General features: G+C 40.1%; 2 protein-coding genes across 2 annotated transcripts in view; one reads left to right on the top strand and one right to left on the bottom strand.

The window, feature by feature from the left end:
• The window catches only part of LOC147139491 (uncharacterized), a 270,401-nt gene extending 258,421 nt beyond the window's left edge, over positions 1-11,980 (bottom strand). Inside the window, exon 1 of the mRNA XM_086044852.1 lies at positions 11,932-11,980. The gene's annotated coding sequence lies outside the window, so the exon portion shown is untranslated. The remainder of the gene's footprint in view (positions 1-11,931) is intronic.
• A 2,621-nt stretch (positions 11,981-14,601) lies between these two features.
• The window catches only part of fancl (FA complementation group L), a 31,699-nt gene continuing 22,162 nt past the window's right edge, over positions 14,602-24,138 (top strand). The window contains exons 1-5 of the mRNA XM_086044851.1: positions 14,602-14,970; positions 16,340-16,398; positions 17,525-17,585; positions 18,410-18,466; positions 19,369-19,466. Coding sequence (XP_085900977.1) covers positions 14,884-14,970; positions 16,340-16,398; positions 17,525-17,585; positions 18,410-18,466; positions 19,369-19,466 — 362 coding nt within the window. The 5' untranslated portion in view covers positions 14,602-14,883. The remainder of the gene's footprint in view (positions 14,971-16,339; positions 16,399-17,524; positions 17,586-18,409; positions 18,467-19,368; positions 19,467-24,138) is intronic.

The raw sequence follows: 24,138 nt of genomic DNA, 5'->3' as shown, positions 1-24,138 counted from the left end.
ATTGGATCTAAATAAAAATAAAGACACTTAAGAGCCTACAACGGAGCATCTCTGTCACATTTGGGGAGTTTGTCATGGTGGTGTGTGGATATAAGGTTGACCCAAGCACAAGGAAGGAAGAGTTAAGCAGAATCTTAAACAATTACTAACCACAAAAAACAGCAAACAAGGTACTGGGTAGCATGGATGAAAAAACTAAAACTATAATGTAAAGTATATAACAACCAGAGCCGGACGGACTCCCATTTTGTGGACGGACGGAGAACGAGAAGTCCTAAAAAGGGCGGACTAAGTAAGGACGGAAGTGGGATTTCGGCTGTCCCTCTAGTACTGACTGAACGTGTTGTGTTGGGTTCTTTTAAAAAGCAAGACCACTGCATGTTCTCTTGTACGGAGCCGCCATCATTAATCGCCTGCACAACGCTTAATTAAAAATTAACAAAATTAATTTTAAGAAAGAGTGGGAACCCTGCTTGTCTATTGGCCAAAAAGTTTTACGAAAGGAAATTTATTAGGTAAAGAAAAAGTGTATGCATAATAGCTATTTTACAGTATGAATTTTAGTACATTTCGAGGTAAAAAATGTCACAGACATAGATGCACATTCAAATTGCCGAACAGAGATTTTGTATTTTTTATCAGCATAGCAAAACAGGTTGGTCACTTTAGCCAAATTGGTCACTTTAGCCAATTGACAATACTTGTCAATGTGTAAAGGGGTTTTAACATTCCAACCAGGAGGGAGGAAAACAGAAGATATGGGTATGTTCTTACATTAAACATACTTTTCTCCCCATAGTTCAGTCCGTAAAGTTTAGTAAAGAGATCAGTTAGAGATTAAAAATCAGCTCTGCTTTCTTTTAGCTGTACAACGAAACATGGAGAGAACTCTATTAGGCTCTGAGTTTTGACACTTCCGTTGCAGCTGTTGACCACAGATTTGATGGCTGGGGAAGGTTATGTAGAGGTAAACATAAAGCCTGAATTGGCCAAGTGACACAGTTATAATGCTTACTCACCGTTTATGTCCATGAACCCCACCTGGAAAAATTGCCCTTGAGTGCATCACCATTATAAACCAAGCCTCCAGATTATGCAGGCGGGGCTCCTACCCTGCTGCAAAAATCGGCGTTGTAATTTAAGTTTGAGGTTTATATATAGCGGCAAATTCCATCCTAAAGAGATTACAAAGTGAAACACTAAAATCCTGCTGCCAAACCCGCCTCAAAGCCCTGCAGGTAATGAGATTTTTTTCTTGAAATCGTAACTTTGTGTATATGGTCTTCATATGCATGCATCAGCATTTAAATGAGAGCACATACACAAAAATACATACAGATCATTAAAAGACAACCTACTACATCATATGAGCACCATATGTTGCACGTGCTAGCCCATCCCTAATACGTGCACGGCACGCACCCATTAGTAACACACATCCTCTTGTCATTTTTTTTTTTTTTAATTTCGTACTTAAACCACAATCTAACCAGGTGGCTGTTTATCCTTCTTTAATTACAACTTTTCTCCCCCCAAGGATCATAAAATAAAAATCTATACTCGCATTCCCTGGGCGCTCATTATCCAGTTTCACATATACAAAAGTGAAATAAAACGGCAGTGTAATGAACATTGGAATTTGACCCTATACTGTTTGGGCCATTCAAAAGGTCAGGGAAATTAATTGTGCCTTCTGTTGCTGTGGAAGAATGGAGAAAAAAAGAGCAATCAAATGAAGAGGAGAGTAAAGGTTATGTGCGGGGTAAGACATCATGTGTATCTTAAACCTTTTTACTTAGTTTATGAAGGAGCATAGTTGATTTGTTTTCGTCTTACTCACATCAGTGAATATAACGGAAAATTTGAACTTGTACCATCATATATTTGTGCATTTGTTTGTGTATGTGTGTGTGTGTGGTGGGGGGGGGGGGGGGGGGTTAGGGTGAAGCACCTCCAGCCCTTGCTGTCATTTTGAGAACAAAAGCATCTCGCACTACATACCAGTCCAAGTTGGGTTGTGCCCTGTTATTTATGGAAAACGAGGAGTGTATGGATTAAAGAGATGATGCCAAGAGTAAGAACAGCAACAACAAAAAAAAAAGCCATGATTCATTTCCCAAACCAGGGAAAAGCCAAAGGACAAGCAAATCAATGGCAGTTTGGATGATATCTGGCCTTAAGCATTGACAGGCCCTGGAGTGGTTGGCATGAATGTAAATGCAAAAAGTGCAGTTTTCTTTACAGGCAGCTAAGCTTCAACATGTGTTACTTTGGCATAATAAACATTTCACAATATATATAGCTAAAGCAGTATTTGATGTGCTTTCACAAGCAGCGGTAGAATCAGTGTGCTAAATACATATATTTTCCCTTTTCAGTTGAAAGGATTAAGCTGAAGAGGTTATGTTAGTAATTTTCAGAGACAACAGAGGGATCCATCAAATTCAAAACTAGCCAAAACAATCAAATAATGCAGTGGATAAATGATGTCACACTATAAAATCTATGGCTTATTGCCTGGGCATAGGGCCAATTCACATTACCACAGTAGACTACACTGGTTATGGAAAACAGCAGGAATGCTTCTAACGTGAGCTCGTCATCAGTATACAACAACTACCGCTACTGTTTTACAATGTAAATCTGATACGTTAAGCGTTCGGGTGCTTGCAGCATGCGGCCACATGTGAGGAGCAAGAGGAAGAGGAGGAGAAGGAGGAAGCGCAGAAAGGAGCCGATCCCTGGCTGACTGCCACTCATCTGGGCACCTTCTCTAAGCAGGGCAGAAAATCAGACACGCCAGGAAAGAATTAAAGGAGAAAAGAGAGGGAGAGAAAAAGAAAAATGATTTTTTTTTTTTTTTTTATAAATAGCAGGGCTTGCCAGAAGGCAGAGGAAATGAGAGCAAGTGAGCGCTGGAAAAGAAGGGCTTGAGCTTGACACGGGGCTTAAAATTGAGAGGGGGCGGAAAGAAGGGACCTACTGCGTGAAAATGTCTCCAACCAAAGCAAGGATTAGTGTTCCAACCTCCTCCACCGCCAAGATCCGCCAGTACAACTAATCACCTTCCCAGCTTCTCTCTCTCACTCTTTCTACTACCTTTCTCTTTTCTCATGTCCCTTTTTTTCCACTCTTTTCATTCCCCTCTTCTTTTGCTTCCACTCTCCTCCACTCTTGAAAGTATCATTTTGCCACTCTCATCGCCATTACGCCCCAAATTAAAGCAGAATGTTCTGCCAGGCCTGATTAGCTGTGAACACCTGAGGTTTTACAGAAATGTTATTTGTCAGTCTTGTGAACATATACACGGTCGGCAAACGAACACAACTTCAAATGGTATCTACGTATGAGATGAATAAGGGAAGAAACAGAGAAAAAAAATCTGAAAAGTACGCCAACCGCTCTTCTCTGTCCCCTCTTGTGTTTTCGGCATGTCACTGTCACTCTATCCCTCCTTCTATGATCCCACCGCCCCACCTACTCCACCTGTCAGACACCAGCCCTCCTCTCCTCTCTCCTTTCTCCTCCCTCACTCGCTTGTCTTCCTCCTTTTTTAGGCTGCCGTAGATTTCCTCTCTCGTGACAAGGCTTCTCACAAATATGGCGGCAGCATAAACATAAACAAGTCAAATTGATCACACAATAAGCCAGACGGTGGATTTTGGAGAAAAGTGAAGGGGGGGGGGGGGTTCTGAAACAGACAGGAACGATTAAGCTTCTTTCTCTCTTTTCCCCAAGCTTGATCTTTCTTATTCCGTTTGTGCTGGAGTGAGGTGGGAGGTGTGGGGGCGGGGGTTGTGTGTGTGTGTGTGTGTGTGTGTGTGTCGGGGGGAGTTGCAGAACCATCCTGGAAGAAAGCGACACTTCATAAGCAGATGCCTGGCATACGATTGCAGTCGGGGGAGTGTGTGAATTCATTCTCCTCCGCTATAAATACACGTCGCGTCTGTGTATAGGTGCAAGCACAAAATGTAATTAGGCAGTGAGGCAGAAAAGCAAGCTAGCTTTCTCAGTGTTTGCATATTTTGTCCACAAATAATGGAGTACAAAGGCAATGAGAAGAAAAATCTCTCTTGAATATTCATTTACAAAATAACGGTTTGCTGATAAGGCCAAGGCATGTGATAATCAATTAGCTAAATGTTCTACAAAAACCTGGCATGAGGTTGGGAGGGGTAGGGGGGGGACAATCATGATAAATATGCACACACACATTTCCATCTTACAAGAAGCAAAATGACAAATTCAGCAGAAGTCAGCGCTGAATAACCATTAGCCGAGATGGAATATCACAAAGAACACAACGGAAGTAGAATATGAACTTGTAAAGACAGTTTTGTTTCAAGTGTTTGTATGATAAGAGTTTGTTTAACATACTGTGTAGCTAAATGCACCTGCTGTTGTCTGCATGCGTGGGATGAGAAATGTTGTAGTGAAAGATAGAGAGTTCGGGTGAGTGCGTGTGTGTGTATTCATGAGACAGTTGGGGAGGTCAAAGGCACAGATTAGCATCAAGCCAGTTTAACTAGGAATAGTAGTTTTAGGAAACATTTTTTGTGCTCCTTTTGCGAAACAAATTGAAGGGAATCACTCAACCAGATGTTGACTATTTCTATGGGTGTGACTAATTATGTTTTATTATTGACGGAGGATAAATGAATAAAAGACAACATTGAATGAAGCTAACCATTTCAGTCAAGCTGAGAGTGACAGTTCACGAAAAGTGATTTAATAAGTAGGCCACTTTTACATTTGGTGCCTAAATTAAATAAGAGACTGTTCATCAATCAGTAGACATTGTTTTTCAAAATGGTCACACATTCATTTCTTGTCAATCACATAATGTATTTTTTGAATAGCTGGTGCAGCCCTAAAATCCGGCGTGCAGCTGTGTGGAAATATGCATGTAATTCCTTTTTGAAGGCCTATTAAGGTGCATGTCCAGTGTAATTAAATGGTATTACCAGCAGCGCTAGAGTATTATACATTGCCGTTCGTACTGCTACTCTGGTACTGCATGTGAAACCAATTAGGATACATGCAATTAGGGCTTGTTTCTATTAATAACAGCTAACAAATACTCATGTAAGTTATGCACAGCTGGTGTCAATATGAAGAATAAACGTTGCCACAGAGGCTTTCTCTCCTCTCCCAAAGGCCTCGTGTTGCCATATTGCCATGCGTGACATGCCGTCCTCTGCTGGCCAGAGAGTGAAATACAGCTGACCCTGTCTCAATGACTTCCTGCAGCCGTCCGTCCGGGCTGAGAACAAAGAGGCAGTGCTGTGCCAAAGAGGACTATCACTCTCTCTCCTCCAGGGAGGACAAGGGAAAGGCATCCAAGGGGTGGGGAAAGGAGGGGTTTGGGGTCCACCAAGTAGAGTAATGCAGATGCGCTCTGCAGTCGACTCACTGGCGAACCTGGGCATCGCGCTTCATTGTGCGCCTCTGGGTGTATGTGTGTGAGAGTGTGAAATAAGAGGGGAGAGGATATTGGGCGGGTGGTGGTTGTTGGCACCGAGGGGTGGGCTGGTAAGACATCTGTCATCATATCATCAATGCTGTCACATCATTGAACAAATGGGCTGTGAGATTTTTACAACCTAAAATACAAGCGATGGCAAAAGGTGTCGTTACGTCTGATCTATTATGGCGGGTTTGTGCCTTTTTCAATAAAGCACAAAGCTCTGACCATCAAGTCGACTCATGAAAATGTTGGAATGGGAAATGGTTTTTGAGTGAGCGCACAGATGCAAATCTGACAACTCGAAAGATATAAAAAGGCGCCTCAAGCTTTTGTATGTGAACGACCTTGTCTGAGGCCCAAAGTCACTTTCGGGTGTGTAGAACCACCACTTTTGGACGGGGATGAGGGCTTAGACGTATTATGTTTAATTTCTCCCATCACACTTTTATTTTTGAAACGGGTCACCACACTGAGGCAAGGTGTTCCTTAATGAAACCTTGACTGTGAAGAAATTCATCCCCTGCTTTGCTACCTGGTGCCTATGTGACAAGACGACCCGCTTTGTTGCCAAGAGAATGAAGGGGAGCTTTGAACTGCTGACTGACAGCGCAGGGAAGCCGTTCCAGGCGTAAATGTAAATTATTGTTACTTACACGTTTAACCCAGCACCTACAACCCCCCCACATTCTTTCTCTCCTCACCCTGTTCCTCATTGAGTTTGCACTGTTTTGTGGAAGGGCTATTGAGGGGTGGGGGGGGGGGACATAACTGACATCATGTTGCCCTCTTTTGGCAGGTATTTGCAACTGCACTTCACTGTCCTCTCACCTCTATTGCAACAGCTCATCCATTCTCAACTGCAGCGACAAGACATATGATGAAATGGAGTGATAATGAAGATGAATTTAGAAAAAAAGACAAGCTGGTGAAGTAAATTTTTGTGAGAAGCAAAACTTTTTTCCACTTCAAATGCAAAAGCATATAGCCAACTGAGAACACAAATCAAGTGTTGTACTACATATAGCATAACACAGCTAACACAAAAATCCAAGTCCAAAAATGAAAACGAGATTAGAAATGATCATGTCTCAGAATTTTCTTGAAACCACAATTGCCCCATGAAATGGAGGCCATACCACACATGCACAGCTCATTCATTAAAATTGTCCATGCAGTTTCAATATTACACAACTTTATATAAAGTTGTCAGCGTGTTGTTGTGTTTAAAACACTAACAGCCATGATGGGACCAAATCTAAAGTGGAAAAAGGCCTAATTTTGTTGTGGTTTGTGGGAAAATTTGACACCTGAATGTATTCATAATTTACATAGTCTTATTCATCATCAGACAAAGAGAATGAACATTGAGCTGTGCGCCAAAGCACATCAGGAAATAGCATGAGCGCGTTCCATATAGGGCACCTTATGAGAAAACAGGTGCAAACAGATAACGGAGATTAATCATTGACCACAGATTGGATTTAAAGTATAAAATTACATTAAATGGAGATTGAGGCTTGTATTCGGCAGTTGATCTTATTTTACATGCAGCCACTCCAGGGCCGAGCTAGCTGGCAGCGCCTGTCGTCAGGCAACACTCCAAGCTTTTTCCACAAGATGCATCTCGACGGAATCAATAGGGCCCTCACAGCACATCATTAGACATAAGTATTATAATTACTTGTGTTATTAATTTTGCCTTAATACCAGGGATAATATGATATGTAATTCAGCCCTGTTGAGGGAAGCGTAAACAAGATAATCACAAATGCATCTCTTATGAAAATCAATATTGAAATGGATATTCCAATAATGCCAAAGCACGGCCCCTCTATTTTATTGCCATGCATATCCAACAATCATTTTCTGCATTCATTTGGAAAAAAATATAGTAATATGACCACCATATTTCACATTGGTGCCCGAGTCTGAGGCAAAACAATATGGATTTGTGTTTCCTTGCAAACAATTTTAATAAAAAGCAATTGATTGGGCATCGAGTAGCTAGCCTGTAGGCGTGAAGCACTAGACCCCAGTGGGTCCAGATCATTAAAGTCCTCAACTGCTGGCACAAATGTGTTCAATAAGAGTCTGGAACTCATGCTTCAGGGTTTGATTGGGATACAGCCGTGTCAAGCTGTTTGTGGCTGCTTCACAGACCGCAAACGACTCAAGTGTTCTGAAACCAGACAGCCCATTTTGCTGAAACATGATAGCCATATGTGATTGGAAAGAGAAATAGCACAATTCGATCTCGTCTTAAATGTGGCTAAATGACAAGTAAATGGAAATACGGAGCAGTCTGCCCAGACATTGTTGGCAAATATCACATGACAAGAATAATGTGACACTCATTACATTTCAACATGATATCTATGACTAAAGTCTATCATAAACACAAAGTCAACCACGCTCTGCTTTTCGACACCACTGGTGCATCTACTCTCGTATGCGCATGTAGGTAGATTCATGCTCAGACTTTCTGGAGTCAAGAATCAAAGCTTTGCTGCTGTGACACAGTTTTTAATTACCAGGTACTTTATTTATGCTTAGGATTTCAATTTCTCCCCACAAAGCTGGTAATGATATTCAAAACGCCTGCTGGCAAATGTGAATCCTTATTGTCTGCCGTCTTTCCTTCCCGCTAAAATATGAATACCTAGTTTTATATGGCTTATTTGTCCTCCAGTCACTTTGTAAAATCTTTATTCTGCGGCACATATATTTTTAAATGTGAGCTGCGCTGGAAGGAATGGCAATAAAGGTTTTTCTTTTTTGGTTTGTGAAGAGGATCAATGTAGAATGTATTATCGTGCACTGCAGAGACTGACTTCAATAATAAAAGAATTGATCCTTTAAAGTGAAGCTTATTCTGGACCAGCACGGTAAAGGAGGACGGTCCATTTCAATACTGCACAGATGAAGAATCACAGCAGGCTATTTCACCGACCCAAAACTTGCACATTATCTCAAACCGATGTTAGATTCAGAAGACAATTACATTGTGGAATTGCACACATTCGAGAGGAGCATAATTCAACAAAAAAAAAGCCAATGGGATAGCAAGCTCATGTGGCATGTATAGACACAGAAGACAAAAGAGACCTGTAGGAAGAGTCAAAGACAGATCGTGCTCTCGGTTCACTTAATAGATTTACATGACCTGGCTGATATGATTTTGTCATTGTCCGAAATAGAAGATGCTAATGTTCCCTAATGAAGCATGAGGCAACAATAACAAGAAAATGGTCATTAACAGGTACCTAACAAGCTCACTTCAAGTCTTAATACTTTCAAGTGGAGTTGTGTTGTATGCTTGTAGTACTCTCTTTAAATGTGACATGATTGAAGAAGTTATCTACAGAGCTGGGCATGTTACTAAAAATTGAGCATCCGTTATTCGTCATCCGTCTGCAGCGTGGGTACCCTTCCGCCGTCCGTCATTCACATTTTTTTCCGGGGGGGAAAATAGTATCCGTCTATAGGCTGACTTTAAATTTTAAACGGCCGTCCGTTGACGAGTCCAACTAAACTTTCACATTTTATTTCCTGGGGACGCAAATGGCACCAATTTGTTGAATGGCCTGTACGTATAAGCGTAGAATGAGGGCTTCCTCTGTTTGAGTGCATTTGATTTACGTAATGGTAAACAATACATTTACATGGTTATTTATTGGCATGTGCAGGCTAAAATGATGAGTCCATGCGGCTACGTAGTTGGTGAGTACGTACGTGAATTTTCTAAGAACGGCTTGCTTGTCACCAAATCATTTATACTGATTAAACTTCTATTCTTTTGGACGCATCTAATGCCGTTCAGTGAGGCGGCTTTATATCAGCCAAGGCAAACTTAAAATTAACTTTTGTCTTACCCTGTTTTCACATCATTTGTGTCTCGTTGTTGCTCCAAACAATTTACTTTGTGCAGCAGCACAGAGGGAGAACACTGCGCATGTTGCCACCGTTACCGCAGTCCGCCCCCTAAAAACAAAACTAAACATTGTGTCACATAAAATTAAGCTATTACTGCACAATTTGACAAGATATTCATAGGTTTTGGCTTATTTTGTCACTTTGTGTATACAATTTCAGAAAATGAAGAAAACAATCTTTTTTCCCCGATCAGCTGAAAACCACCTGACCGCCAAATTTCCGATCACGTGATCGGGACGTCCCTGACACAAAATGATTAATTTCATTAGTTTGCTGACCTGGAAGGAATTAATCAGAGAAATCAGGAGGAATTAACAAATTATTATTATTATTTTTGTGTGTGTGTTTTTCCGCAACTAAGAGGCAATGGTCGTACATTTAACATATTTTTTTTCCAATCAAAACTCAACATCCCAAATGTTTCAGAATAACAAAAATTAATAAATAGTCTCACAGCTGCTGCAATTTAGTTTTCTGACCAAACAACCGTTGCACTCTGTCAGAGTAAATTTAATGACAGTTGAACAATCTGGGACTGTACCAGCTTGCTTTTAGCCACGCAAAATGTACAAATATACCTTTCAGTCCTTTAATTAGACCAGTGGGGTAGATTAATGTAAATTGTACCTTGGAGAACAGAAACTGACTCCAACGTATGCGTATTTCTGACATTGCATGTTTCTTTAACTCATTCACTGCCATTGACGAATTTGCTTGTCTTTTCACAGTCCAGCCATTTAATTCAAGGAATTTATTTGTATTTTTTTCCAATTTTTTCAAACGTGAGGGTAAAAGAGGGTATGAAAATGCCTGGCAGTGAATTAGTTAATGTTAAAAATGTATCTAATATATTATACAGTTGTGGCGCCTTTCAAAGTTTTGTTTATTGTGTAACGCCAATACACATCAACACACACACCAAACCCAACTTCTCCATCTAGGGCCCCCGGTCATCTATTGGATGAGGTGTGGGTGGCCAGGGTAGACACATGATACCTGTAATCCCATCAACTCTTGTCAGTCAGCAGTCTGGATAGAAACCTTTCTATGAGACCTGTAATCCATGGCTAAAACCTCACACACTGTTTTCCCTCTTATCTGGAAACACACATGTGCACAGATGAGCACATGCATGGATAAACGCACACGGACACACACGACTAAACATTCTTGGAAACACTTGATGGATGCTTCACTCAATTTTCATAAATCAAACTTATACAATAATTGAAGAATGCATAATGTTGTTAATGTGTGCCAGGCAACCAGGTCGTCGCTGTCCTGTGAAAAACACGTATGTCCAATTTTGGATTTTGAAAACATTTTCACATTAATGTGATGTCTGTAATGCAGAAACACCATTCACGTAAAAATAAGAAAAATGAAAATAATGGACAAAAGTGTTTTTCACAGGACAGCGACGATATTTAACATGGGTTTCAATTTAAGGTTAAGATGAAGTTCAAAATTGACAATAGTGAGACAGTTGAAACAAAAACGGAGTTTTATGTTTCAATTCATCCCTAATTCACTCTAATTTTGGGGGAAAAAAAGACAGAGAGAGTTCTAGAGTCTGGAGTGTTTGACGGAAACACTAGAATATTATATATGTGTCTTACTCAATAGAGTGCATAGACTTCTATAAGGCAAGGCTCAATGTGTGTCAAGTTGTCTATTTAATTTAATATGGTACAAGTAGGAATACAAAAGCAATCACCTCAAGTTGATACAATTTCAGTATGTTTTTGGTTATAAAAATACTATTACTGTCAAAAGATAAGGGTGCCAACTCAAAATGTTGCAGGAAAACAAGAGCAAGGTATGTGTATGCACAAATGACAAAATCTATGCAATCAATCAATAGTCTTGAGAACAACATGTGCCATTTTCATTCAGATACATGCAAAATACCATCACCAAAAAAAGGACTGCGAGGGATAAAGGCTTCTTGGACACTCCCGTTCTTTTCAAAAGCCAGCGAGAAACGGGGGGGGGGGGGGGGGCGAGAGAGAGAAAGAGAGAGAGCGAGAGGGAGAGAGAGAGAAAGAGAGAGAGAGAGAGAGACGAAGGGTGCAGGACCCACACAGTGTAGTTCCAGCCAATTGCATTCCAGAGAAGTGACCATGGCCAGTGATAAACAAAGCACCATAGATCATCCCTCACGCAGACGGAGCCCCGCAGTGGAGACAGAAGACGTGAGAGCGGTCAGACGTAGACGCAGAGCAGGAGAGGCAGACCAAGACAGACGACAACAGAGAGCTCACCGCCTATATGCATCTGATTCTCTTCTTCTATCCTCTCTTGCTAACATTTTGCTGCAGCTTTTTAACCGGAATGCCATGAAAGCCAGTCATGCTGCATGCTTGTAGATTTTCTTCCCAAAGAGTGAGCCACAGCGAAAGGCTGAGAAAGAAGAGGGAGGGGACAAATACTGCTGCTTCCCCTACGGCTACATTTCAACGCGTCCTATAAAATAAATCCTTTGAATGTTCCAATTTCCCTAAGAGAACAAAGGAAAAAAAGCAACTTACCCAATACGCGATACAACATTCAGGATCATTAGAGCCCAGTGTGCACCACAACAGCTGATATATTCCTCCAAAACAGATGTGCAAGAAGGGGCTGTGAGGTTCTCCCTCTTTTGTTTGTGAGCTGAATAGCTAGGTTCCTCTGTTTGCATCAGCTGGCTGTTTGTTGCAGCTTTGAAGCAGGTGGATGACAAAAACATCAATCTAGGCACATTGTGTGTGGCAAGCATGCATTGAGGCACATCTCTCACTGGCTCTGTATACAGTACATTCACACATTTCAATCCTCCGTTTACACATTTAGGGTGGAATATGAGCTAAAAGTGTAGTGAAGGTGAGCTGTAGTAAAAATGTCATATTGCTATGGTTAAACAATTTGCCACAGGCAGGGCACATTTGATACATATAGAAGGATATTAGATGGTGAATTTAAGATGTTAGCTGAAGCATAAGATGACTGTCGGGTTTTGTCAACCTAATTTAAGCATCTTATTGCATAAATTGTTTGATGCATACAAAGATTATCTTAATTATAAAAATAAATCCTGGATTCTTTGGATCTGAGCTGATATCATGCAAAGAGCAAACAGCAGTAAACCTTATTCTCATATATATTTTTTGCACTCATCTGACTTTTATGTAAGTAAATCTTTATTTTTAAGGCCATGATAGTCGGGAACTTTTCTATACTTGAAATATTAAAGTGAAATGGCTCGGCCCAGACTTGAGGGGTTTTCCTAAGTAAGCCCAAAGGCTGATGGCCGGACCTGTTTCATTTGTCATTATGACGCTACTACTAGCTGAGGCTCGAAATAAGTGACATTGCTGTTTGCGAGTCCAAATTTGCATTTGGAAATTTGCATTTGGAAAAACATATTCAATCGCAAAACTGAGAATCAAGGATTTTTTTACGAAGTGCCGAGACGGTCCCAAAAGCTTTGCTGGGCTGGACACACGCACGTTGAAACTTGTCACCTACATGTGGGTAGTCAGAGATCCAGGCAAGCTCGGTGCTACTTATGCTGCACCAGCTTAGCTAGCATTGAGCTACGGCTGGCTATTAGTGCGGCTAAACATGTTGAGTCGCACCTAAGTCCATTCAGCATTGATCGTGAATGAGACACGATCTATGTCCTCAGTGCATGATTACCGTTCGGCATTTTTGCCAGAATGCCACTGGGTATGCACATGTGCAAGTCAATACCCTGTGACCATGCGCAAGTCAATACCCTGTGACATTATGGGAAAACAATGCCAAACGGAAATCATGCATTGTAGACATAATAATAAAACCACAAAAATTACCAATAAACAATGTTTACTTACTTAACTTTAGCACGTATTGGTATAATGTAGACCAAATGCTAAAAAATCGCTTTTTTACATTTGCGCATGCACAAGTCAACACCCCGTGACATTGTGGAAATAAATGCCGAAAAAAAATCATGTACTGCAGACATAATAATATAACCATGAAAATTGCGAATAAACAATGTCATGTCATGTCATGTCATTTTCCAAACCGCTTATCCTATACAGGGTCGCGGGGAGTTGCTGGAGCCTATCCCAGCCGTCAACGGGCGAAGGCAGACTACACCCCGGACTGGTCGCCAGCCAGTCGCAGGGCGAATAAACAATGTTTACTTACTTAATTTTAGAATTGTATTCTAAAGTATTATCACAATTAGAATTCTATTGAAAATGTACTGGTAATTTGGTCTGTGATTGGCTGGCAACCAATTCGGGGTGTCTCCCGCCGACAGCCTGAAGACAGCTTGGATAGGCTCCATCACTCTCCGCGACCCTTGTGAGGATAAGCGGTGTAGATAATGGATGGATGGATGGTAATTTGGTATAATGTAGACCAAATGTTAAAAAACCTTTTTTTTTTACTTTCGCAAGTCAATCCCCCATGACAGTGTGGGAAAAAATGCCAAACGACAACCATGCATTACAGACATAATGATAAAACCATTAAAAACATATGGATAAACAATGTGCACTGTACTTAACTTTAGAATGGATTGGTATAATGTAGGCCAAATGTCCCAAAAAAAAAAAAAAAAAAAAAAAAACCGAGAGATGGGGTACACCACAATTGTCAAACTCTGGTCCTCGAGGCCCCTATCCATCTTGTTTTGGATGTTTCCTTCCTCCAACACCTTCCTGAGTCTAATGATCAGCTCATCAGTACGCTCTGCAGGAGCCTGATAACAATCCTGATCATTTCAATCAGGTGTGTTGAAGAAGAGAAACATTTAAAAGATGCAGGACACTGGCCCCCGAGGACCGGAGTTTGACATCTATGGGGTACACCATGGAATTATCGCCAGTCACTCACATGGCAGGTATAGAGAAAACATAAACTACAAACTACAAACAAACTAAAATCCGGACAGTTAAGAGTCTTCAATTAACCAAACATGCATATTTGTTTTAATGTGCTGGAGAACCCATTGATTTCCTTGAGTGTTTAAAAAGTTGCAGATTGCAATGAGTTAAATGCTTCCTCCAAGAGGTATGCTCAATTTGTAATCTAATACGACAGATTTGTATCTAGTCACTACTGTGTAGTGTTCTTTTTTCTTTTTTTTTTATTGTTATTTTTGTTTGAAAAGCCAAACTACAGGTACTTAGGACAACGTGAAAGTCGAATACCGTAATCCAATTTTACAAGGTTTCCCTTAAGTTCCTGAACGCACCTCGATGACGTTTTCTTGTTTAGATGATCATGGCGGGAGACAGAGGTTACTTCCTTAAAAGCAGTCTGTCTATGAGAGTGAAAACAAAGCGTGTTACTCGTGAATTATATTTTATTTAAAAATAATCAAAAGTATTAGTTGTTTAAAGTTTAGTCCAGGCAACATAAAAAGCAGGCGCTAGGCATTCGTGCCATTGCTAGCATTACCGAAAGAACTTCCCTCGAAGTTTGACAGATGTTTTGAAATTAGCTTGATGGCGTCTATGTTGGTAAAAGACAACCCAATTCTCTTACCCCTCAACGTGGAGAAAACGGTCTATGATGGATTCATCACTGTCCAGGTACGTGAATGTCAGCAGAGTGTTCGAGTGACGATAGAGCAGAAGTACCCACAATCATTTTGGACCTCCGCTCGCCTCACACAGCTTAACCTACGTCAATATTTGCCAGTTCAACCTGACATTTGTGAGGGCATCTTACGTGCAGCCCCTTTTGTGTCATATAAATTTTGGTATTTTACTATTCTCCCATCAGTTTCTCATTGGTTCTGGTCTATTTTGTTCAAATTTGTTTTAAAACAACAATGCACATCGGCTCTAATTAGTATCCTGTAGGTGCAGGTTTGACCCCCAGTTTCCTCTTTGGATCGTTTACTTTCGTCCAAGTATACTGGAGCTTACTGTAGCTACACCATTATTTAAACGTCAATTAGGCTACTTTGTAAAGTCGGTGAAAAGCATGTTGTCTCATTGAGGACATAGCCAGTTCTTACCTTGAATGTGTCTTCGATTCTAGACTGCAATCACAGACTGATTTATTTTAATTCATTTCTTTTGGTCCTCACGCGATGTCCTTTCCTAGTTATTGCCACTGTGTATTTTCTCATTATTCTAGTCATCAAACTGATCAATCAATTATATCATGTCCAATTAATGATGCACTGAAACTATTAAACAATTTAAAGTGACAATGTGTAGAATGTTTAGATTTTTCAATGTTTATTCATTTTAGAAACCCACTATTCATTTCAATAATATGCAAACAATATGCTCCATCACATCTACGTACATCTTTTTATATAATCATAGGTCTAGTAATCGCTAATTATATTACATAGGGCGCGCCTCCCCTACAGGAGGCTGCCATGTTTCGCTGCCATCTTTCTGCTACGGATACCCGAAGGAGACAAAATTAGCTAACGTAGTTCGTCACTTGAGGGGATAATACAAGTCGTTTTTAATGACATTTTGTTTGCACCTCTGCTGAGAAAATTGGTGGTAGGCTTGCGACTTGTGGTCTCTCTGAGGTGCCGTAGTGTGTGTGCTTCAAAATACATGTACGTCAAACTTAAGTTGTTGCATTCTATTAGTTCAACACTAGATGGCACTGAATTCTACACAATGTCGCTTTAAAATGGGACTTCACTTTAAGTGGCTCATACTGGTATTTACTAAAAGCTGCAAGCTGCAGTTTCAAATTTATTTGGATTTGTTTTTCTAAGTGAGCGACAAATGATAACCTTAAAATAATCCAAAGGAATTTAAATTAGCACCTGTTAACCAAGGTAAATATACATTCCAAAGCTCATGATTTGAAAATACAGATACCATGTTGCTTGTATAAGCAGCATATTTGCAGTCTCATATTATTATTTGTTTAAAATGTAAACATGTAACCTAGCGTTCTTTTTTTATTTTTATTTTTTTAAAGGAGAAAGACCTGAGACTGAGAATACATCTACCACCAGATCGTCAACTCAAAAAGGCCAGGTATGAATGGTCATGGATGTATCATTGATATAATTGAACATGGTGCTTTTAAAAATAATACATTAATTGGACACAATCAATTTGAATTGGGTGTAGTAAGGGGACAAGTCTTAAGCTGAGTACACACATAAAGATTTGTGTACCCAGCCTAAGACTTGTTTTTGTCCCGATTTTGCTCCTTCCAGACCAAGGGTGGCAAACGCCCGACAATCTTATGTCTTCTAAGATTGTTTTATAAGATTATCCTTATGCTATGAAACCGAGTTTCACTTCCTCCTCCTCTGCCGTCAATGCACACTGATTTGCGGCATGAGGGTTTCAGCATTTCCTCATACTTTGCGGCCGTCGACTGACTCGTTATTCTTTTTGAGGCAGTATTAATACTCGATAATGTAAAATTACACATTGTGTAAAAAAGATTGACGATATTGATGAAGATATATATCGCTCACCCCTAGTGTTGGGGCGGGGGTTAGTTCTCCTGAGCTAGTTGACTCTGCAAACTGTGACATGACGGAATGTGGCCAATCAAAGAAATTCTCTGAATGACGAACGAGGAAGCGTCACTTAATAAACCAACTGATGTACATCCATCCATTGTCTGAACCGCTTATCTTAAAGTAATAATTATATGTGTATATTATAGATGGTTGATTTTGTTAACTACATGTTGATTATTATGTAACTACTGCTCCCTTGACGGTTATGTTGATTTTTGTTGAAAACTAATTGTTTGATTGATGTCATTTTTGTATGTTCTTCTACGCTGTTCAAATGAAGAGTTCAAAAAGTGTTTGTGAAGTCACATGTGATCATGCGAGAGCTCTTCCTCGGAGGACTGCATTCTTGACCGGTGGTGGAAGAGAATGTTTTTGTGTAGGGAGATGTGTTGAGATTGTCTGAGCACAGTGCCCACCATATGACCACAACTGTTAAATGCACAAGTTTTTGTATTTACATGTGGGATATGCCAAAGTTTAAAAAAACAATTAACATTCGAAAAATTCTAGTGTGTGTAAGGGGCCTAAACAGCCGCCAAACATGGACTGTTTTGTTTTTGTTTGTTTTTTTTACCCATTCTTAGCTGAAGCTGTAAATATTTACCGGTATCCCGTTATTGTTATAGGTTGCATTGCTGTTGGAAGTTAAAACACCTGCTACATGGCTATGAACACATTGTAAAGCAGGTAATATATGCTTACACTACAGCAGTGTTTCCCAACCTGTATTGGGCCAAGGCACATATTTTACATTAGCAAACTCACGGCAAACCACCAAATAAAAATGTCACGAAAAGCATACACTGAAAAAATGATGATATCTTCTCAATATACTCACAAATCTACTTAGCATAAAATCTTTGTATGAATGACAACAGGTTAACAGTTCTGCCATATAGTGGAAGAGCATTTATTTATTTTTCGCCTGTCACTGTACATCAATGGCATAGATAGATGGACAAAGTTGCATTATTTGCAGTTGAATAACTGCACTTACATTTTGGACCAATCAAGTGATGGTGGATAATTTCCCATGACACACCTGATTATCTCGCATGGCACACTAATAATGCACAGTGGTTAGGAATCACTGCATTACAGTATGCAGATACTATACTGATAAAAATATTTGATTGATTGTTTTTGTCTGAGTCATTTCACATCTTTTGTGTTGACTGTGTCATACCTGGCATTGTTCCTGTGCACCCATCAGGCACACTTCACTCAGAAGCAGAGAAAAAATATTTTTCACTGTTTAATTAACACCGCCTGGAAAATGTCCCTATTTGTTATGTGGACCCTCAGGGTTATTTGCATGAGATTGATATTTCACCTCGGGCTGCAAAGTTCATTATTTTCGCAGCCTTTAAGCTATCATTAATTATTAAAGGAGGTGGCAGCCTCCATTAATCACAAACATGTTTGATTTGAATGCCGGGCTTGAGGAAAAAAAAAAAATAGTGTCACTTTATTATCTTGCCATTCAAGGATGTCTCTTCCCTCTCTTGCAGAGACTACATCAGTCGACTGATCTTGTCAGTTTTATTCTGGAACTGAAGACTGTCTTGGTAAGCAGGGCAATGATGTATTGGTTTACATTGCTTTGTTGACAATGTTGGTTTATGAAAAAAGTTCATGCGGGTCTCACACTATTGATAACATCGATTTGGAGGCAAGGACATACACGGACATTATACAGTATTCTGTTGAATTAATCAATAGTGTAATGACCTGTGTATTGTTTACATACATGCTGGCACTGACTCAGGTTTACCATACAGTGGTACCTCTACTTACGAAATTAATTGGTTCTGGAAGAAATTTCTTAAGTAGAAAATTTTGTTAGTAGAGACGAGTTTTCCATGTGAATGGCCTAATCCGTTCGAAGCCCCCCAATATTCAGATATAAATATTTTATAATGCATCAAAACATTTAACAAACACATGTTACAATTAGATTATTGCACAATAAATGAGAGTTGTGCATAATGTAAAAAACAAAGACTAGAATAAAAATGATGGTCATTTACCTTTTAATTGCTGTCCTCATCGCTTTCGCGAATGACGAGGACGCTGCATAGACATATCTATCTATCTATCTACCTGTCTATCTACACACCTAGACACATACGCTAGAGGTCCCTCTTAGCCAATGGGATGCCAGGAAGATGCTCGGTAATAGCCACTGGCATAGCAGCTATGAGTATGTTGCGTTCAGTAAACTGGAGCTGCGAGTAGCAGCCCATACTGTATTTTTTCCTTTCGTATCCTGAAATTTCTTTCGTAACAAGAGGCAATATTTTCCTGTTGAGGCGTTTCGTGACTTGAAAATTTCATATGAAGATACGTTCGTAAGTAGAGGTACCACTGTATTTTTTTTGTTTTTTTTTGTTAGAGACTTAGTGATGCAGTGAGTGGAAGTGTTGTAATATGCATTGTAATTTGGTGTCATTGTTGTCTGTTATTTCAGGAAGTTTGCCTCAAAAACCATCCAATGTGCTACTCTATACCGCCTCCACAGTACTACTCCCAACTCATCTTGGAAATGGAAACCCTTGGGTGGGACAAGTGAGTGAGGCCTGCTGAAATAAAGTACATGGCAAATAAAGCCAAAATGATCTTCCAAAGAAAATTAGGCCACGTTCAGACTGCAGGTCTTAATGCTCAATTCAAAGGAGCAATGTGGGACGAGGTAGAAATATTTTGGGGAAATGAGGCGCGGCTTTTTGATCTCCAGATTTCATGGAGACGTCTACTAAAGATGACGTCACGCCATTGCCGTGCGTAATAAATGATCCATCTGCATGGTTGAATTACAACTATCACCACAAATGTCTACTTTATTCTTCATTTTTCAAGAGGGATTAAATTAAAGTGAAATATAAAGTCAACACATATTGGGCTTTTGGTGACATATAGGTTGGATACATGCAACTTGCCCGTTCAGCCTGAGGTAGCATTGCAAAAAATCTGATATGTATCCGATCTTGGACTACATATAAAAGTTACCCAGGTTGGATTTGGAAAAATCGGGATTGAGCTGTTCTGATTGTCATAACAAAATCTTATACAAGTCACATACAGGCAAAAAAAAAAGAAAAAAAAATCAGATCTGGGTCGCATTTACCTGCAGTCTGACTGAAGCCTTACTGCCAAAGCTACATAAAGCTAGAATCTTAACATGCCTGTTAAAGTGAAGCTTAACTTTAGCAACTATGTTAATCTTCTATACAGGTGCATCACAGGTAAACAACAACACCTTCCTCTGTTTAGAATGAGTTCAATTGAAAAGAAGTGCCTTTTAAAATATATTGCGGATTATTATTATTATCCGTCCATTGTCTGTCCTCCTGGATATACTATATTAATAAACTTTTAAGTTTATAGGCCACTCCTCCTGGATGACGGAGGGCGTAGCATATAGTAATTATTTTCTGCTTTCTCGTTCAGTCCAGATATTAATTAATTTGCCTGCTATTTTGTTGTGCAAAGTTTGATACACTCTTGTTTAAAACTGTTGCATCCAGACATCTGTTTAAAGTCTACTCGGATCACGCAATCACTTAATTGCGGTGTTAAACACGCTATCTTTGTCAGTCTAAGGCAGGGGTGGGCAATTCCGGCCCTTGAGGGCCGGTAACCGATCCTGTTTTCCATCTCTCCCTGCTGGTACACACCTGGATCAAATGATCTGAATCATATAATCAGCAAGGTCTGCAGAAGCTGGATAACGATCCTGATCATTTGAATCAGGTGGGTTGCACCAGGGTAACGGAAAACGTGCAGGATACAGGGCCGGAATTGCCCACACCTGGTCTAAGGTTAGCTTAGCATTTAGCATGGCTTGTCGTTTATTCGCCACCGCGAAGGCAATATGATTACGATCTATAGAGCGGTGAATATGGTCAATACTCACCAGATGCACAAAGATATTCCTTGCTTCCTCGTTGATCCTTTTTTCTCGCTATTGGAAGCTGGCTGTGTTGCGTAGCTCTTAGTCCCACAGAGCTCTATGATATTGTTCCACATTCTTTTTATTTCACCACGATGTGTGCGTGACCGTCTGTACTTTTGCTGCTTGCTTGCTTGCTACATGACCAGTGAGAGGAGCAACTCCACGATTAACGGCTCAAGAGAGCCATCCGTGTTGAGTGCTCAATAAAGTTAAAAAAAAAAAAAAAAACAACTACAAGAATATCTGGACTGTGGCCAGAGGAGGTTCCTGCCCTTCGCTATATCTGATTGACTGAGACCATGATGTTGAATGAGGCTTTAGACTAGAGGAGACTTTTTTTTGGGGGGGGGGGGGGGTGCTCCGCATCTCCACATCTCCACACTTTATTGTCTCTGTTGGAATTGCCAAAATTGTGCTGTGTTTGGCCTATTTTGTGGAAGATGGCAACCAAAGCTTTCACACACGCTTTTTCACACTAATTACATTTCTGGGTTTTAAGTGACTTATACACAGGTTTCCGACCTCTCTGGCGGCTGAACGGTCACGCGGCATCACCATGGGGGTGTACCCTGTAGGTGGATTCCAGAAAAAAAAAAAGAGCATATATGCATGCACAGTATCCCTTTGAGAACCAGCCAGCAAACACACGAGGTCGCTTGGTGCCAACGTGGAGGTGGAAAAAATTCCCTGTGTGTGAAAGACAGTTGACTTGACGAAGACAACTCTACGAAAATGTGCTGAACACAGCACATTTCTGGTTCTGTAATGCTTTGTACTTTCCCCAAAGATAAATTGAGTAGAATAGAATTCAACTCTATTGTCATTGCACACAACACAAGTTAAGCGCAATGGAATGCAGTTTGCATCCTTCTAGAAGTGCTTTAGCAATATGAATATAGATATATTACAGCTGTACACACTATGAGGACTATAAACATGAATATATATTATGAGTATACAGACTATGAACAGGTTATACATATGGCTACAATATGAATGCTGTAATGGTGTAAATGTAAGTATATGATAGGTTATAACAGGCTATAGCTATAGGTGCAAATATTTTTATTCCTCAACTTTGCAGTTTATTCCTCAACTCATTTGAGATTGGCAGCCGATGCAAGGTTTTAGATGCTGTGCGTGTTGCTGTCAGTCGTTTTCCCTAAGTAGAGTGGGCGTGTAACAACCGTGACGTGGGCGTCACGATCCTATGTCACATCGGCATCAAATTCAAATATGCTCCTTTCTGCATTGCAAAGGTTGTGGCCTTTTATTGTGGGCAGTCTAAGGCACACCTGTTCACTGATCATGGAGTCGAATCAGCATCTTGATATGGCAGACCAGTGAGGTGGGATGGATTATCACGGCAAAGGAGAAGTGCTCACTATCACAGATTTAGACTGGTTTGTAAACAATATTTGAGAGAAATGGTGATATTGTGTATGTGGAAAAAGTTTAAGAACTGTGAGTTCATCTTATAAGAAAATTGAAGCAAAACAAAAGTTTTGCATTCCTATTTTTTGTTGAGTGTAGTTGAGTAGAATTTTTTTTACTTGGGTTTTTGTTTTTTGTATTTGCGAAAGCAAGCAGACAAATTCAGATTCTACTCTGCTAAAAAGAAATCCAATGTCCAGTCCAATCATGAATGTTTGCTTTTATAGTTAAATGATGTTAAGGCTGCCATAGCTTGCATATCTTTTTGTACATAAATTCAAATGCTATAACTTGATAGCATTTCTTTTTCTCTTTATATGGTGTTTGTAAACACTTGACATAATTTCCCTGAGAAAGGCTGCTAGAACTTTAACAGTAACATTGGTTAACATTGGTATTGGTTTCATAAATTCCCTTTTCATCCAAGTGGCTATTCAGGGAACTTCTACTGAAACAAAAATGTATCACAAGATATAGCTATTAAGGAAATAACCAATTTGTTTCTCTGATATTAATGTTTGGAACTTTTTGCGCATGCTCCCCAGAGATATGATTGTTTGTAACTGTGCCAAGGTGTTTTTAATTAGAGTAACATCCACTGCTGTGCTCTTCGAGTAGTATGTTCTGATTGGTTGACCTGAAACAACACAACTCCACACTAACAAATGGTTCTTAATGACTTCCTTATTTTTAGTTATTGAGTTATGGTTGAATCCTGGTCACATTTAATAACTGTCAGTACATGTGTTGTGACAGGCCCTGTAAATACCACTGACTTCTCTCCTCAGGAGGAGTGGAGGGGCAGATTGGTGATACCGCTTCTTCTCTTGCCTAGATTAAGCCTTGGCTACTATACTCATTTTCCACTTTGCTCCTAATGACCACGGCTACAATTATGATATTAGTAAAATGCAAATAGCTCTAATTGAAGACTCTCAGGTTTTAATAGAAGGGGGGAAGATATGCTGGAAATGGGACCAACATAATTTTCAATGTGGCAGTATGGTTATGAGGCATTATACACAGTGGGCCTCAATCTCCAAAGCACTTGAGAGTCGCTTAGTGTCTTAATTGGCACGGGCTGTGTTAATAGCCACTAGGGGTTTTTAGATGTAATCCTGTCTGCTGATTGGACCAGGTAAATGACTTGTACTCTCTCTGTCGTCTCTATTACTTTGGATCTGTCTCTCCATTAGTGCATTTTGAGAGTGTGGTCATCCTAATTGGTCGAAGATGGCATACCATGTATTAATTAATAAAACATGAGGTCAAGTAGGTCGGTTGGTATCACGTGGCCCCAAAAAATTACTGCTCACCCCCATGCCCAAGGATTTTCATGCCTTTACTCTTCATGTTTACTGACTTGAGAAAGTTAGTTGTTTTTTATTATTTCCACAAATGGGAAAAGGAACCATGCGAGGTGAAAACGATCAAGCAAGCCATAGCTGCAGCAGATACAGTATATACTGTGTGTGTGTGTGTGTGTGTGTGTGTGTGTGTGTGTGGGTGTGTGTGTGTGTGTGTGTGTGTGTGTCACGCACGTGCGTGCGTGCGTGTGCGTGTGCGCGTGTGTATATGGCACATATCAGCGTGTGGGGCGTGTGGTTTTCTGAGTCCCCAGACCAAGGCCCCCCCAAATACAACAAAACTGCACCTTTCAGAGTGGCTTTTTATTGTGGGCAGTCTAAGACGCACCTGTGCATTAATCATGGTGTGTAATCAGCATCTTGATATGGCCCACCTCTGAGGTGGGATGGATTATGTTGGCAAAGGAGAAGTGCTTACTATCACAGATTTAGTATGTGGAAAAATTTGTCGACCTTTGAATTCATCTCATAAAAAATGGCAGCA

Source organism: Filicampus tigris, chromosome 11, assembly GCF_054856515.1.
Source record: "Filicampus tigris isolate MCC_2025a chromosome 11, RoL_Ftig_1.0, whole genome shotgun sequence".
NCBI classification, from domain to species: Eukaryota; Metazoa; Chordata; class Actinopteri; order Syngnathiformes; family Syngnathidae; genus Filicampus; species Filicampus tigris.
Note: the sequence above shows the minus strand (reverse complement) of the source record. Positions and strands in the feature narration are given on the sequence as shown.